Source organism: Dromiciops gliroides, chromosome 4 (genome assembly GCF_019393635.1).
Source record: "Dromiciops gliroides isolate mDroGli1 chromosome 4, mDroGli1.pri, whole genome shotgun sequence".
Lineage (NCBI taxonomy): Eukaryota > Metazoa > Chordata > Mammalia > Microbiotheria > Microbiotheriidae > Dromiciops > Dromiciops gliroides.
The window spans coordinates 235,097,912-235,115,040 of record NC_057864.1 but is presented as its reverse complement, the minus strand read 5'-3'; the positions used below and the strand labels follow the sequence as shown (position 1 = coordinate 235,115,040).

Here is a 17,129-nt window from a genome sequence, read left to right as displayed (position 1 = left end):
CCAGCCGCGCCATCTAGCTACCCCCGTGAGCACATAGCCGACACAATAATAGATGAATGCATGAATGAATGTAGAAAAGGACGTGTGAATGAATTCATAAATGAATGCAGAAATGCATGCACGCAGGTAAGAATGAATCTTCTCTTTCCTAAAACCGCACCTTTTCTTTTCTATTTCCCCAGCTTCCAGCTAATAGTGTGGACTCTTACGTAACCCTCTGAGCCAGCTAGAGAGGAGAGCAGCCCGAGCCACTGCGCTCCGAATTCTCCTCAGAACCCGCGCAAGCAGAACGCCAGTTCCTTGTTCTTCTTCTTCCAGGGACCTTAGCAACTGCGTGCCTCTGGGGATGGAGCAGTCTAGTAGGCCGGGGTCCCCGGGGTGCTCGGCTTTCCCAAAACCCTCCGGGGAAAGAAGCCGGGATCCGCTTTCGTGCGTGGGTGAATAAGGCGAAGTCTGCCAGCCCCGCCCCCTCGGCCCCTGACGGCGGAGGCGGCGGCGCCGGAAGAGTTAACCTCCCAGCCATTTCTCCGCCCCTCCCGCCCAGGTTACTGGAGGTTGGGCCCCAGCCGGACTCTTTCATTGGTCGCGAAGCCGGCACGGCACTGATTGGCCTGGGGCTCCCAGAGAGGTTATCCGCTTGGCTCCGAGTGGCAGCTCCGGGCCTCCCCGGGGCTCCCTTGTCAGGCCGAGCTGCACCCGCCAGCAGCCTCTGGTTTGGGACGCGAGCCTGGAGATTCAGTTCCGGATCCTGAGGGTTCCACCTGATGTTCGAGCGGGTCCATCTCCGCCGCGCCCCGGGCCAATCGCTGAGGTCCCCGTTCGGTCCCCCGCCCGGTCCCCTTCCCCTTCCACCCGTGATCTCTCCGGTGTGCTGAGCGTCCCTGGCTTCCCAGGCGCTCTCTCTGTCTCGGCCTGTCACTCACCCTCTTTGGCTTTGGACCCTCCGTGACCTCCCTTCCTTTGAGCCCTAGACCAGCAAAGACCCTTCCCGCAGATAGGTGTCTCCACCCCCTCCCGTCTCAATTTCTGCATGCTCTTTCAGACCTTACTCTAGTGACTTTTCAATCACTATTCCCTTTAAGCTTCCCGTACCCCCAAACCTTGCTGCTCCCTGACGCGTTTAACCCCCGCTGCCATCGTGCCTCGCTGATCTCCAAACTCCAGAACTTCCTGACCCCTTGACTTCTAACCCTCAACATTGCTTTCCTTCCGTTCCGCTGAACTTGAGCCTTTCCTGATATCCACTTTCCCTCCTTTCTCCATCCCCACTCCTATCTGCCCCCCGCCCCCAACACTTCCCTCGACCCAGCATCTACTGCTCTGTCGACTTCTTGACTTCTGGTCAAGCTCCTACGGCCTGCCTGGAGCCATGGACTTCCTGCTGAGTGGCCTGGCCGCCTGTGGAGCCTGTGTGTTCACCAACCCCTTGGAGGTGGTGAAAACCCGAATGCAGTTGCAGGGCGAGCTCCGGGCACCAGGCTCTTACCAGCGACACTACCGAAATGTCTTCCATGCCTTCTTCACCATTGGGCAAGTGGATGGGTTGGCTGCCCTGCAGAAGGGCCTGGCCCCTGCCTTAGTATACCAGTTCTTAATGAATGGGATAAGGCTGGGGACCTATGGGCTGGCCGAGGCTGGGGGTCACCTCCTTGACTCCAATGGGAACCACAGCCCTGGCCGTAGTGCTGCTGCCGGGGCCCTTGCCGGAGTTATGGGTGCCTACATAGGAAGCCCCATCTACATGGTAAGGATTGACAAGCTGAGGGAGGAGGTCCTGTCTACCAGGATGAAAGTGTAGGAAAAGGCCTTGGGAGGCTTCATAAGGGTGAGGAAGATCATGAAAGTGATCAAAAGGTAGTTTTACAAGATAAAGTCTTCCTGGAAAGAGGGCATAGAAAGTTCCCAGGAAAGTGTGTAGGAAGGCATCAGAGAGGGCACAGAAGAGGAACCAGCAGGTTCTCTAAAATGTCGATTCATTAGAATGGTTTGGGATGGAATAAGGGGAACATCAGGAAAGAACTAGAATAATTCAAGGGGTATAAAGTTCCCAATCTCCATGGCCTCAGGGTTGGGAACAAATACATTCAAAAGAGGTTAGAGAGAATCAAGGATCTTTAGAAGTAAAACTTCTGATTTTCAGTTCAGCAAAGGCTTTTTGGGGGACAGAAAATTTGCATTTACCTCTGGATTTGTGAGAACATCTCTACAGTGCTGAGCATAGCAATCAGGTGTCAAAATATAAATATTACCACAAGGAGCCTACAAATTTGCCCCATAGTCAGGTAGAGAAGCTGGACCCCTTAGGTCCCTTAAGGTGATCAGGTTTGGGTTTCACCTAGCTTGATGTCTTTCCTCGACCTTAGCAAACCTAGGTAGTGATTTTCCCCTCTCCATAGGGACCAGGGAGGTGTAGAAGAAATAAGGTATCTATTTAGTGCTAGGAGATCTTCTGGGACTGAAGCCAAGGAACACAGAGTCCCAAGACCAATTTATTTTGTGGGAACAACAATAATTATCAGATTAAAGGATTTGCTTCCTTAGCTATTCTCATAGGAGAAACTAAGGGGCTAAAGCACCTGGGTTCCTGAAAAAAAAGTGGGGGGAAGGGTGCCTGGTCTTGGACAAGTGACATCACCCCCTTCTCCCAGGTGAAGACACATCTGCAGGCACAATCAGCCTCCGAGATTGCAGTCGGACATCAATATAAGCATCAGGTGAGGGATTCACTACCCACCCACCCCCAGTGACCCTGTCCATTCTCTGTCACTGGACTTTCTGCTTTCTCCTTCTGATACCTCCAGCTCTGATTGCTTCTCCCTTTACAACACCCCAAAATCAGCTCTTGACCCTTCCCTACCTTCTAAGTCTAGCCACTGAGTCTCCTCCTCATTATACAACCAATTCATCTTGCTTTCCATTGACATGTTTTACCCACACCCCCATCCTCTCTCTTCTTGACTCCCACCATATTCCTTGGCCCCAGTTCTCTTTCTTATCCCACCAGAGAGTTGAGAAATTAGGGGAGGGAGAAGAGTCATCTTGAAAACTGAAGAACTTCATTCTGGTTTGGGGTTTGGCTGGGTCTTGTTGCCCTGGCAACTAACCTGTCAGAAGAGTGAAGGGATGAACTTAAGAGTCCATGATCACTTGTGTTGAAATAACTTTGTAAACCCTAAAAGGTAGAAATGTGTTAACTGGCCCTTGGAAGTTGTTCTGGTAACTGAGCCCCATCCCCCTTCCCTCACCAGGGCATGTATCAAGCACTGTCTATGATTGGAAGAAAGCAGGGCCTGGGGGGTTTATGGAGAGGGGCATTGGGAGGACTCCCTCGAGTTATGGTCGGCTCTTCCACTCAGCTCTGCACCTTCTCATCCATCAAAGATCTTGTGACCCAGTGGGAGGTACCACTTGGTGGGGAGTGGGCAGGGTCATTTGGGATTGGGAGGAGGGGGGACCACCAAATAACCCTTAACTGCTTCGAGACACCATCAATTTGACCCTGGCATCAGGGAGATGCTACCTCCCAAACATGAGGAAACTGGCAGGGCCGTGGGGAAAAGGGAGGGTCTGGGTTGCTCTTGTTGTACACTGCTCTTTATCTATTGCTCCCACCCTTACCTTCCACTGCTTCAGGTGTTTCCACCACAGAGTTGGAAGCTGGCTCTGGCTGCAGCAATGGTGAGTAGCCTAGCTGTTGTCCTCGCCATGACACCCTTTGATGTAGTCAGCACCAGGCTCTACAACCAACCCACAGACGCCCATGGCAAGGTGAGGAGGGTAAGGGTGGGGGAAGCAGAATTACAGTATCATACTACTTGATGGGGGTGGGCAGTGGGAAAGGATGTGGGCAGACAGGTTGGGGGAAGGTCACAGGGAGGCAAGGGTGAGATGGGAGAAGTCCATAATGTACCCCCTTCCCATGTCCACCCCACCCAGGGTCTGATGTACCGGGGACTACCAGATGCAATGATGCAAACAATTCGGACAGAGGGCATTTGGGGCATGTACAAGGGCATGGGTGCTTCCTACTTCCGCCTTGGCCCCCACACCATCCTCTCACTCTTCTTCTGGGACCAGCTTCGATTTCTTTACCAGAAACACAATCAATGACCCTTTCCAACTCCAAATCTTCCCTCAACACACTCCACTTGGGAAGGACCACTCTTCTCCCCATTGATCTGATATTTCTTGGACCCTTCCATACTTTTAGGTCTTAATGATTGATAATCACTTACTCATCCCCCCCCCTTTTCTCAGGGTTGAATCACTATGTGGGGCACTCCTTCCCATCCTGCCATCACTTCTGGCATCATGAACAGCTTAAAACCCCTCACCCTTACTCTCAGGGTTGAACCAATCAAAGGGATATTTTCTCCTTCCCCAGACTGCTAGCTTCCAGTTCCCATGCACAGCTTTAAACCTCATCCCCTCAGACCAAAGGGAATTGGAGGAACCCTTCTTCATCCCTGCCTCTAGATTCGAATTGTATAAATGCTTCTTCCCTCACCCTTTCACCAAAGCCACAGAGATTGTATTGGTATAAAGCAAGTTTATTTCTGCAAAGGTGGTGCCTTATGTCTGTATGTGGAGCAGGGATATGGGGGAAATCCCAACCACCAATCCCTGGCTTCTGTTGGGGATTCCAGACATCCAGACACCAGCAGCAGAAGGCAGTTCAGGATCTTTCCCGGGGGCCAAAGATGCTGGGGTCAAGAAGAGTCAGGGAAGTCACTAGCCTTTCAAAGTCAACCAGGGTCCAAGGTGGGAGGCATTGGGCTTCATGGCCATGGGCTGGCCTACTCCCGGAGCTGGGGAAGAGAGTTAAAAGATTACACAAGTCTCCGATTTCTTCCTCCACAGGAAATGGGCATTTTTTTTTCTGCCTCTTCCACACACCCCCTCCTCTTTTCAACTACTCCAGCATGAATTCTCCCACCTCTCCCCTCCTCCCCAATCCCCCTTCAAGAACCCAATCATGTAGCCCAAACACTCCATCCCATCGTATTTACATAGGCTCATTGAAGGTCAGCAGGAGGTCTGTCCCATATTGGGGCAATCGGAACAGGGCCAGGTGCAAGATTACATCCTTTTCATTCTGAGGGGGGCAGCAAAATCGGCTCAGATTATCATGCAACCACACAATGTCAGAGCTGCAGGGGACCCCTTGTGTCATCCCTCATTTAACAAGCTTTCCGGGCTTCGCCCAGCTAGTCTGTGGTCCAAGCAGGACTTAGAAGTCCTGCTATTCCTTCCATCGCCACCTCCCACCCCCGGCTTCCCGCAGGGTCCTCTCCGCCCGGTCTTTCGACTTCCCCCTCCTCCCGAAGGCTACTCCCTACGAACCACGCCCCAGTGCCCTCACCGCCTCATTCTCCTTGGCCATACGCTGCCGACCGCAGAGGACCCAGGCATCTCGGCAGCCCCGAAGGGACAGACTGTGGGGGGAGAGGGGCTGCACAGCCTCTACCTGCTCGCCCCCTGACCCTTGCACCCCTCCCAGAGCCTCGAAGTGGTACCTAGATGGGGAGGGCGAGAAGAAAGGGAGGGGTGAAAGGCGCCTCAGCTTCAGACCCACGCTCTCTACAAAGGATGCCCGTTAACCACGCCTCCCCCAACTGGGACTCGTAGCATCTTCCCATTGGTCAGGAAGATACCCCCGCCCTTGGCGGAGGTTCTCTGCTCACCGCGCGGCCTCTTCTCCTTGCACGTGCGCCTGCAGCTCCAGGAGTTCCACGATGAGACTCTGCTCCGTCCCGCGGTGGCAGAAAACTTCCTGATTGTCCGGTACCGGCCGGAAATCACTGAGGGGCAGAAGGAAAGGCTGAGCACCAAAGTGCCCCTTCCTTACCCACTTCCCGCCCCGACTCTCCCCCCAGGCTCTCCCGCCCCAACCATACCCCGCAATGACCCCTGACCTCACGTCCAGAGCCCCCGGGGGAAGGGTGATGGAGAAGGCTCCCCCGAACAGCGGATGGTTTCGTTTGGGCTCCATAGACGGGTCTGTAAGGGGACGGCGAGAGAAGCGGTTGGTGGAGGAGTGATACATTTCCCTCCCCTTCCCCCGCCAGCGTCCTTGTTCGAGAGGTCGGGGGATGGGGGCGGGGTGGGCACATGTTCTATGGTCCTCCGGGCCATCTCGTTCTTTTCTTACCTGGTTCTTCGTTCTTCTTGATTCCGGGGCCCTTTAAGGTCTGGCCCCGCCCCCGACCGCGCCACCCAATGGGCGCCGGTGCCTCCTTGGGGGAAATCCCCCTCCCCGCTCTCCCGGGCTAAACTTAACTGCCTAAAAGATGGAGGAGATGGTGGGGTCAAATACCTTGCCCATCAACCAATGGGAGGAAAGAGAGGGGTCTCTAGCTTTGTGACGTAGACGGCAGGCTCCTTGGCCCAGCCACTCACTGCCCGGCCCTTGTCTCTTCTTAAACAGGCCACCACTGAGATAAAAAAAGGCTGAGAAAGGTAGCGAGGGGGCAGGAAGAAAGCACGCGGTTCCAGGTTCAGTAGTTCTGTGTTCTCCAGTTAGTTCTGGACTGGACACCGGTGCCCCCTCCCTCAATCCTATCCTCCTGAGTGGGAATAGTATCTAATTTTATCAGTTAATCTCCGGGGGCTAGTTTTGGGGTTAAGGAAACAATGGGACCAGGTGCCTGTCCCTCCCTAACACTCCAAACATACCCACCCCTTCCTCGTTCCTGGAACCTGAGACCTCTAGCCAGTAATTGCCTGGATAACCTAATTAATGCCCCCAGCTCTTTTCCGGGGGGGGGGGGGGCGGAGGGTGAGGGTGAGACTGTGCAGATCTGGGCCGCAGGGCTGGATTCCTTGGACTTGGGCACAGGAACTCCCAGAATCCTAGAGTTGGAACAAAGACTCCCAAGGTCATCCAGTCCCCCCTACAGCTGAAAGGAAAGAATCCCTTCTACAATGTCTATAGGATTCTTTTCCAGCTTGATATTGGAGTCAAAGGAGACCAGGGTTTGAATTATGGGTCTGCCACTTGGATGGGGTTAGACTCAAATGTCATAGCTCCAAGATTCCAGTCCTTTCTATACTGTCTGTAAGTAATGGTGGACAAGTTAACTCTCTAGGATTGAGAGGTTTTTTCCCCATGGGTAAATTTCTAGGACCCCCTTACAGTTTTAAATTAATGATTATCTTGTAATTCTGCATTTGTACAACTCTGAGACTTGGAGCTAGTATACCGGGGTCAAACCCCATCTCTGCCGTTTACCATTTATATGACAGGGCTTCTCATTTTCCTTCCACGATAGAATTATAGGATTATATTCCACCTCCCTCATTTTATATATGAGGAAACTAAGGTATTTGAACCCAGTTCTTCCTGGCTCCAAATCCAGTATTTTATACACTCTGCTCAAAAACAGGATTACTAGGAAATTTTTCCTTATAATGAAGCTAAAATCTGCCCTTCTGCAACTTCTACTTATTACTTATAGATTATTAAATCCTGTTTCTTGTTCGACTTGAGACAGGAGTAACTCTACCTCCTCCACCCCCACCTTCAGTACACTTCTTCCATTTCCCAATAGGGAAATTTCTGAGGCCAAATCTTCCCCTGCACAAGAGATGGCTTCCCCTTCCTTCCTTAGGAAGCTCCACAAGCCCCTTATCTTAGTGACTTCCCTAGTTTCCTGTCTCTTCTTGGGGCCCAGAAGTGTCCAGCTTCAGAGTCCCAGCTTCTGAGTCAGAATTGGAATAAAATATTTCTGTGCTTAACTGGAGACCAGATTTGAAAATTGTACCAACCTCCCTCCCCCAGTCCTCCTCTGTCCATCCCCATCCCCATCCCCTGGACATTGTGAGGCTTAACTATAATCCATATAGTTATCACAAATAACTATGTCTTTATACAAGATGGAAATCTGAGCTAAAATCATGATGTTGAGGTAACCTTAAAGGCTATGTCAAAGAAGGACAAACTTCTCCCCTACCTTGACCTTCCTGCCCAGTTTCCCAGCATGAGGAATTGAGGCCTCCCCAAGAGTACCTGTGCTATGCACCAGACCACACTAGTTCTAGCTGGAACTCTTTGGGCTGTGAAACAAATGTTGATACTGGCTTGCTGGATTGAAAGGCTTGAGTATGGAAGATGGAGAGCTTGTTCAGGGCCCAAGTCCCATATCCTCTCTCCTCACCTTCTAGTCTCAGGAATCTAAACTTTATAGCAGGGGAGAGGAGTACAAAGGATCTGGACAACCAGGCAAAGGTAAAGCTGCAAAGGGGAGATAGAGTATAAGTCATCCTCCTCAGCTCTCTCCCCCATCAGTCTATCATCCTAGCACCTCAGTGGAAAGAGGGATGGGCGTCAGCTCCATGGATCTGAATCTGAGATTATACAGTGTGTTGTATCAAATAAGTGTAAAATCATACTTTTTATTTATTAAATGTTCACAATGTAGGTGCTATAGGGAATACAAAACCAGTTTATAAGACTGGTCCTTATGTTCCAAAGAAACAGCCACTCTACTTAGGGAGACAGTATATTCATAAATTCATCTCAATTCAGTGTAGCATTATGGCCTAATTCAGTCTGGAAAGTGACCCAAAACCCCCCAAAAAAACATTGACAATACACATGTGCAGTTTGCCCTCCTATTGTATCACACCATCAGTGAGATACAGAGCACATAAATAGGAAACAGGCATGTAATGAACACATATAAGGACACATGGAGGGTATGTGATTGTGTGGCCAGGTCATATGCAAGTATGCCAGTATCCTGGGTGGTGATGTTATCACACTAATTTAGACTGTGTAGGGAATAGGATACAGTAGGAAAAATGTCAAATTCTCAACTTGTTAGGTAAGAATAATTGAGCTAGAAATTGCCCTCCTTGGTGAACTGGAAAAATAAGGATTCTTTTGTCTTGAGAGATACACAGAAGGAAACAAAGGGGGTTTCTAATTGTGCTGTGTGTCTAAATTGTACTCGGTTTGAATGATGGTAAATCCTTACACATATCTGCACTAAAGTAGTTTTATTCCACTGAAGTTTGTTGGACAAGCCTACTGAAGAGGAACCATGGAAGCAGTTATTACTTAAGAAGAGCCAATTGGAGAATTATTCACTCCTTCCCCACAGTCACAGCAGTCAGATGATGGTAGCCAATCCAATATTAATTAAATGGAAACAATACTGGGTGATCATAATGACCAAGTTTGTCTTGAGTCAAAATATTTAATTTTGTAAACAATTATTACTATATGCCAAGAACTGTGCTTAGGAATAAGGGATACAAAGAATTAGGCAAAAAAACAACCAAGTACCCAGTTTCTGCTCTCAAAGAACTTAAAATCTAATGGAAGAGACAACATACAAACAAGATACAAACATACACACACATATATATATAGCTATATGTAAAATGTGACATACATATAATAGACAATCACATTGGGTAGAGTATGTAGAATAGAGCAGGTTACAGGAGCTTAAAAATCAAATGGTATCCTGGCAGTGGTTAGATGTGCTTTAGGAAGATCACTGACAACTGAATGGAAAATGAACTGGACTTGGGGCAGGGAAAGTAAACCAGTAGGCATGACGAGGGCCAGTTGTACTAGAGGTAGTGGTAGTGTTCTAACACTAACAAAAGGGGGCATATACAAGAGATGTCATAATGATAGTATGGATAGGACTTGGCAACAGATTGGGGGGGGCAGAGTGAGATGACGGTGATATCTGGTTGTGAGGGTGATGGAGGATGACGGTATCCTTAATAGTAATAAGGAAGTTAGGAAGACATTTCCTTTAGGTTTTTTTTTTTTAGTGAGGCAATTAGGGTTAAGTGACTTGCCCAGGGTCACACAGCTTGTAAGTGTTAAGTGTCTGAGGCCGGATTTGAACTCAGGTACTCCTGAGTCCAGGGCCGGTGCACCACCTAGCTGCCCCTCCTTTAGTTTTGGAAGGTTGAGTTTAAAATGTCATGGGAAGGGGGCAGCTAGGTGTCGCAGTGGATAAAGCACCGGCCCTGGATTCAGGAGTACCTGAGTTCAAATCCCGCCTCAGACACTTGACACGTACTAGCTGTATGACCCTGGGCAAGTCACTTAACCCCCACTGCCCTGCAAAAAAAAAAAAATGTCATGGGAGCATATATTTTGAGATGTTCGGGGTCTAACAATCATTTGATTCTTTTTATAATTAATTTTCTATTTAGAATTTTATTTTTCCAAATTACATGTAAAAACAAATTTTGACAATTTTTTAAAACTCTGTGTTCCAACTTCTCTTCCTCCCTCCCTCCCCACCCCCCAAAAACTCAAGCAATTTCAATATGTTATCCATGAGTAGTCATACAAAACACCTCCACATTAGCCAGGTTGTGAAGGAAAACAGCCAAAAACAAAACTTCAGATTAAGGAACTATCAAAAAATTATGTTTCAATCTGTTTTCAGATACCATCAGTTCTTTCTCTGTATGTAGATGGACTGCAATTTTCAGAATTATCTTGGATCATCATTTCATTGCTGAAAATAACCAAATCATTCACAGCAGATCATCTTACACTATTGCTGTTATTTTGTATATGGTATATTTCACTCTGCATCAGTCGATGTAGGTCTTTCCAGGTTTTTCTGATAAAGTAACTAACAAAAAAATTATATTTTAATCTATATTCAAATACCATCAGTTCTCTCTGTAAATGGATTGCATTTTTCTTTCTTTTGCAGGGCAATGAGGGTTAAATGACTTGCCCAGGGTCACACAGCTAGTTAAGTGTCAAGTGTCTGAGGCCATATTTGAACTCAGATCCTCCTGAATCCAGGGCAGGTGAGTGTTTTATCCACTGCAACACCTAGCTGCCCCTGCATTTTTCATAAGACCTTCGTAGTTGTCTTGGATCATTGCATTGCTGAAAATAACTGAGTCATTCACAGCAGATCATCTCACAATATTACTGTTATTTTGTATAAAGTAGATTTCACTTTGCATCAACTCATGCAGGTCCCTCCAGGTCTTTCTGATAGTAAAACTACATTTATATAGGACTTTAAGAAGAGATTTCCTTACAATGAACCCATAACGTTGATTATTGCAACAGTAATAGATAACTTGACAGAATTTTCTTCACAACAGCCCTGCATTTTGCCATCATCATCAATCATTATCCATCAATCTTCATCTTCCTCTAATCATCATCAGTCATCATTATCTTACATTACTCTTACTTCTGCTTCAAAATTTTTTTCACAATTACTATTGTTGGTCTAACAAGCATTTGCACAGAGCTAAATGAATCTATAGGAGAGAAAGTATATAGAGGGCCCAGGATATAGCTTTAGGAGACACAGCAAGTGTGAACTTGATGAAGATAAAACAAATAAGACTGAGAAAGAGTTGTCAGATGGGTAAGAAGAGGACTTCGGAGAGGGCAGGGGCATGAAAACCTAAAGAGGAGAGTATTGAGATGTCAAAGGTTGCAAAAAGGTCAAGAAGGATGAAGATTGAGAAAAGGGCTTTAAGATTTGGTCATTAAGAGATCTGATAATTTTGGAGAAGCTCTAGTTAACTCTATATTATTTAAGAAGAGAGTAAGAGGAATGGAAGTGGAAAAATCAATTACAGATCACTTTCAAGGAATTTATCCACAAGAGACATAGGATAGTTAATGGGTATGGTTGGGTCAGGTCAAATGAAGGTTTTGGGGGGGATGGAGGGGACAAAGGGATATTTGTAGACAGTACAGAAACAGCCAGTGGACAGAGAGATGAGTAGGGATGATGAGGCAATCTTCTGGAGGAGATGGGAAGGGATGGGATTACTGAGAGGGCCTTGGGTAAAGAAAAGGGCCACTTCTTCGTGAGACAGGGATGATAATGTAGTGTGGGAAGGTGCAAGTTGAGGAGGGAAAAGAGCTCTTAGCAGATGACCTCAATGTAGTCAATGTAATATCAAGGCAAGGTTCTCAGCTTAAAGGGTGGATGGAGGGGTTGCCATGGTAAGTTTCAGGAGGGATAAAAAGATTTGGAAAAGCTGTTATGGTGAATAGGATAGTAGGTTAATTAGGACTGTAGACATATAGGAGGGTTGTTTAGCAGCAATGAGGGCCCAATTGAGATTATGTAACAAATCTGTAGTGGACCGAGTCAGCAGGGTTGTAATTTTCTCCAGCTTCATTCTGAAGCATGCCAGTAGGAAGGCACTTTCCTGTTGTTTATAAAGAAGTGGAAGTAAAGAGAGGAAAAAGAAGAGGGTAGGATAGAGGTTCACAATAATCCTAATTCTGAATGTGAAGAAATTGTCCATAAAGTGAAAGAGAAAAGCAGAATGGATTAGAAAAACAGAATCCCACAATATGTTGGGATTCTGTGGAAGGTGGGCCACATGTTTAAAAGAAACAAAGATTTACAGATAAAATGAGAAGATGGAGTTAAATCTATCAAACTTTAGCTGAAGGGGGAAAAAAAAGCATGGATAGCAATCAATTCACATGTTACAGTAAATTTATATATATATATATATATATAAACATTGACTACTCTGGCTCCCACTGCCTGAAGTGTAGGTATGTAAGATTTCACTCTTCCCCTAGGATTCTCTGGTACTTAAGAGATTTGGGGTCTAGGTTCTCTGCCATTGACTCCAGCTTCCACCCATGGCATTCCCTTAAATATAGAGGGGCTCCCTCATACCCCAGTTTTACTTAATCTCTGACAGTCAACTTAACTCTAAGAAAGGAATATTTACTTCAGAAAAGTATAATTACAAATAGACAAATTTATTCTCCTATCTGGTTGGCCCCCTTTCTGCCACCTCACATTCTGGCTTCTCAGGATTTCCATGCTGGTCTGACTGGCTGTACCACTCAGGCTGCATTCCTGGCTCCAAGGTCACTCAAATTCCCCAGTCCAGTGGAGATCACCTCCAGCACCTGAAACTGAGGACAAACAACACAGAATAGAAAGAAGTACCTCCAGGCCTATTTCTGGAGCCAAGTTAAAAGTGGGTACAAGGAAAGGGAAGTCCTTTCATCACTTCAGCTCATGCTGTGGGTGAACTGTGAATGTTACCCTCTGACTGCAGAAAAGAGCAGCACAAGGAAAAGGGGAGGAAAGGAAAAGTGGCTCAGTCTCCCATTTGAGATACAAGAAGCCATCAAAGAGGATGCCTCCACCCATGTGGTAGGTCCCCAAGTCACATGAGCATGCTCAAACCAGCCAAGGTTACATAGATAAGACAGCAATAAGCAGGGAAATTCCATTATGCTTAAAGGCACCACAGACTTTAAGAGAAGAGATAAGAAAACGGACTTCCCTCCTTTCTTGGAAGAGGTTAAAACTGAGTGAAGGCCATTGTACATATTGTCAATACATATTGCTTAGTTTTGCTGAAATACTTTTCTGTTTATTCTTTGTTTCAAGGGATATTTGATACCAAGGGGAGGGGAAAGGATATATTTGGAAACGAAGGTGATGTAAAAACAAAAGATCTTGATTAAGCACCTACTATATTGTTATACATCGTCTGACTCTTCATGACCTCTTTTGAGGTTTTCATGGCAAAAATATTTAATTTGCTATTTCCTTCTTCAGCTCATTTTTAGCTGTTGATTTTATTTTTATGACCCTCCATCACTCTTATTTCTCCTTCAAAGTCCTTTCTGAGTGCTTCTATGGCCTGAGACCAATTCATTTTTCTTTGAAGCTTTGGATGTAGGAGCCCTGATACTGCTATCCTCTTCTTAGGGTGTCCCTTGATCTTCATTGTCACTAAAGAAACTTTTAATGGGCCTCATCTTTCTTTTTTGGGGGGTGCAGGGCAATGAGGGTTAAGTGACTTGCCCAGGGTCACATAGCTAGTAAGTGTCAAGTGTCTGAGGCCGGATGAGCTCAGGTCCTCCTGAATCCAGGGCCAGTGCTTTATCCACTGCGCCACCTAGCTGCCCCCTTGGGCCTCTTCTTTCTCTGTCTGCTCACCCTGACAGTCTTTTACTTGACTTTTAACTCCTTAAAGTGGGGCACTCCTTCCAGGATGTACTGTCCCAAGCTTTAGGGGGTCTAAGGTGGTATTTAAGGTGGGGCTGGTTCTTTACTCCCTGGCCTGTTCTCTGGTCTATAGATAACTCCAGGCCAACTTGCTAATTAACCAGTCAGCAAAACTTTCTGTGCTGTGCTTTGATGAGCCTGCTCCCCTACCCTACCTGTGCCCCAGCCACTCAAGTCTAATTCCTAGTTCCCAGCAGAGACCCCTGTAATCTCACCATGGCCAACTGCTCAGCCCTCTCACCAGACCATGAGCTTAGTTCCAGACAACACTGCAGCTGATTCAGAGGCTCCAGGGGTCTCTTTCTCTGGCTCGGCCTGACTGGGACTGGATCTGTGTCAGCATGACTTCAGGATTGAGCTCCACTCCCACCCTGGCACAGCAGGCCCATTCTCCCGTCCTTCTAAGCCATCTTTGGCTGGAAAATAATCTCAGTCCGTTCTTTTGTGAGTTCTGCTTGCTCCAGGAATTGTCCTATGGCATTATTTGGAGGTTTTTTTGGAGCAATTGTGTTTTGAGTTCTGAGAGCTTACTGCCTTTCCTCCTCCAGCTCAATTTTAGATGAACTGAGGCAGAGTTAAGTGACTTGCCAGAGTCACATAGCTAGTAAGTGTCTAAGGCTGGATTTGAATTCTGCTCTTCCTGGCAGTAGGCCTGGTGCTCTATAGACTGTGCCACCTAACTGCCCCAGTGTAGTATTGTTATTCAAAAACAAAAAATGAAAGGCCCCATTGTAAAGGAGTTACATCATACAGGTAGAAAAACAGTCCACATTATGCTCAGAATGAATCACATGGATTATTTGAATTAAAATCTGTCAACTTTCAGTTGCAAATTCTCTCAGACTCTCCTAGAATGAATGCTGCACTCATCAAGTCATTTAGCACCTCAGCCACCTCAGTTTTCTCAGCTATAAAATGAGGGGATCTCAAACCCTTTCATTCTCCAGAGTGCTTGGAAGAGGTACAGAAAAAGGGTAAAGGAAAGGAAGACCCCAAAAGGATGGAGTTTTTTTGGTGCAGGGCAATGAGGGTTAAGTGACTTGCCCAGGGTCACACAGCTAGCAAGTGTCAAGTGTCTTGAGGCCAAATCTGAACTCAGGTCCTCCTGAATCCAGGGCCGGTGCTTTATCCACTGCACCACCTAGCTGCCCCCCAAAAGGATGTTTTTTATAACACCATGTCCCAGAACCAGAGTATCAATGAATTGGAGACAATTTGGAACTATGCCCAATGGGCTATAAAACCATATACCATTTAATCCAGCAATAGCATTACTAGGTCTGCATCCTAAAGAGATCAAAGAAAAGGGGAAATAATCTATTTTGTTTGTTTTTTTAAATTAAAAAAAAATTTTTCCCAAATATATGTAAAGATTTGTTATGAGTTCCAAATTTTTCTCCCACCCTCCCTTCCCAAAGCCAGCACGCAATCTGATATTGGTTATATATTACAAAAAGGATCTATTTGTAACAAAAATATAGCAGCTGTTTATGGTGGCAAAGAATTGGAAATTGAGAGGATGCCTATTCATTGGGAATGGCTGAACAAGTTGTGGTATAAAATCATAATGGAATACTATTGTGCTTTAAGAAACGCCAAGGGGGGGCAGCTAGGTGGCGCAGTGGATAGAGCACCGGCCCTGGAGTCAGGAGTACCTGAGTTCAAATCCGGCCTCAGACACTTAACACTTACTAAGCTGTGTGACTTTGGGCAAGTCACTTAACCCCAATTGCCTCACTTAAAAAAAAAAAAAAGAAACGTCAAGGGGAATGATTTTCAGAAAAAAGTGGAAGCAGGAAAACACTTTACACAGCAACAACAATATTACACAGTGATTAACTGTGAATGACTTAGCTATCCTCAGCAATACAATGATGCATGAAAATTCAGGAAGGACTAATGAAAAATGCTACACACTTCAAAAGAAAAAGAACTTATGGAATATGAATGCAGATTGAAGCAACCCTCCCCCCTTTTTTTGGCAGGGCAATGAGCATTAAGTGACTTGCCCAAGGTCACACAGCTAGTAAGTGTCAAGTGTCTGAGGCCAGATTTGAACTCAGGTTCTCCTGAATCCTGGGCTGGTACTTTATCCATGAAACATACTTATAAAAACATTTTTGGGGGTATTTTCTTTTGTAACATAGCTATTGTGGAAATAGGTTTTGCATGATTGCACATGTATAACTGATAACAAATTGCTTATTCCTGCTTTGGTCCTCAATTGCCTTCTTGGCACCATCGTCGGGCATTGGTGAAAAGCTGGAGCCAAGGTGAGGTAGATAGACTGTCAAATGGAGGAGGTCGCCATGCCCACTGCCAGGGCCGCACAGCTCTCTCAGGGTGGGGCATGAGTGCCAGATGGCGGCCATCCTGGGAGCAGACACCAGCCACACCACCTGGAGAGCCATTAGGATTCCAAGGGTAGCGATCAGTAGGGTTCCCATCATCATCCACCCAATGAAGCGGGACCAAGCCCTCTGCTTCCAGCTGAGCCTGGAGTTCAGGGGATGAAAAAGCCATATAACCTGTGGAAACCAAGGGGCAAGCATCAGTACGAAGTTCCACCACCCGCTGATTCCCTAGCACTAAAATCAACTTCTCTAGCTATCTTGGAAGCTGTATGCTTCTGTGTTCTGAAGAACTGGTCATCATCCTGGGAGTCCAATCTATCCCTGTGTCACCTTTGGGGATTTTCCAGGATGAGCCCTTTGCCCTGCCAGCTCCACTGATTCTGATCCAGACCTCACTTTCTCATAATTTCTTTCCCTAACCCACTTCCCATTTTCTGCCTCGCTTTCTTTTCTTTCTTTTTTTATTTTTTAAGCACAAAATATTTGTAAATGGAAGATATAAACTACAAACCAAGTAAGAATATAAAATGAATAAAATTTTAAATTGAGTCTTTGAAAACATGTTTAAACAGATAACATCTTTTTTAAAAAAAATAAAAGTATTAAAAAAATGATAAAAGTATTTTATTATTTTCCAGTTACATGTAGAGATAGTTTTCAGCATTTGTTTATATAAGATTTCCAATTTCAAATTTTTCTCCCTCCCCTCCCCTAGACAGCAGGTAATCTGATAGAGGTTATATATATTGCCTCCCTTTCTTAA

At 46.3% G+C, this 17,129-nt stretch overlaps 3 protein-coding genes across 7 annotated transcripts in view; 1 reads left to right on the top strand and 2 right to left on the bottom strand.

The window, feature by feature from the left end:
- The first annotated feature begins 717 nt into the window (after positions 1–717).
- SLC25A35 (solute carrier family 25 member 35) lies at positions 718–4,563 on the top strand. Its single transcript, XM_043962846.1, has 5 exons — positions 718–1,744; positions 2,649–2,714; positions 3,249–3,401; positions 3,634–3,768; positions 3,937–4,563. The coding sequence occupies exons 1-5, from the start codon at positions 1,370–1,372 to the stop codon at positions 4,108–4,110; spliced, it is 903 nt and encodes a 300-aa protein (XP_043818781.1). The 5' UTR covers positions 718–1,369; the 3' UTR covers positions 4,111–4,563.
- On the bottom strand, positions 4,535–6,313 carry RANGRF (RAN guanine nucleotide release factor). The gene is made up of 6 exons (XM_043962847.1): positions 6,152–6,313; positions 5,916–6,000; positions 5,685–5,801; positions 5,363–5,516; positions 5,010–5,095; positions 4,535–4,808 (listed from the first exon to the last, which is right to left on the bottom strand). The coding sequence occupies exons 2-6, from the start codon at positions 5,990–5,992 to the stop codon at positions 4,676–4,678; spliced, it is 567 nt and encodes a 188-aa protein (XP_043818782.1). The 5' UTR covers positions 5,993–6,000; positions 6,152–6,313; the 3' UTR covers positions 4,535–4,675.
- A 9,773-nt stretch (positions 6,314–16,086) lies between these two features.
- PFAS (phosphoribosylformylglycinamidine synthase) overlaps positions 16,087–17,129 on the bottom strand; it is a 28,346-nt gene continuing 27,303 nt past the window's right edge. For all 5 annotated transcript variants that reach the window (XM_043964577.1, XM_043964576.1, XM_043964580.1 and 2 more), the window contains exon 28: positions 16,087–16,540. In XM_043964577.1, coding sequence (XP_043820512.1) covers positions 16,233–16,540 — 308 coding nt within the window. In that variant the 3' untranslated portion in view covers positions 16,087–16,232. The remainder of the gene's footprint in view (positions 16,541–17,129) is intronic.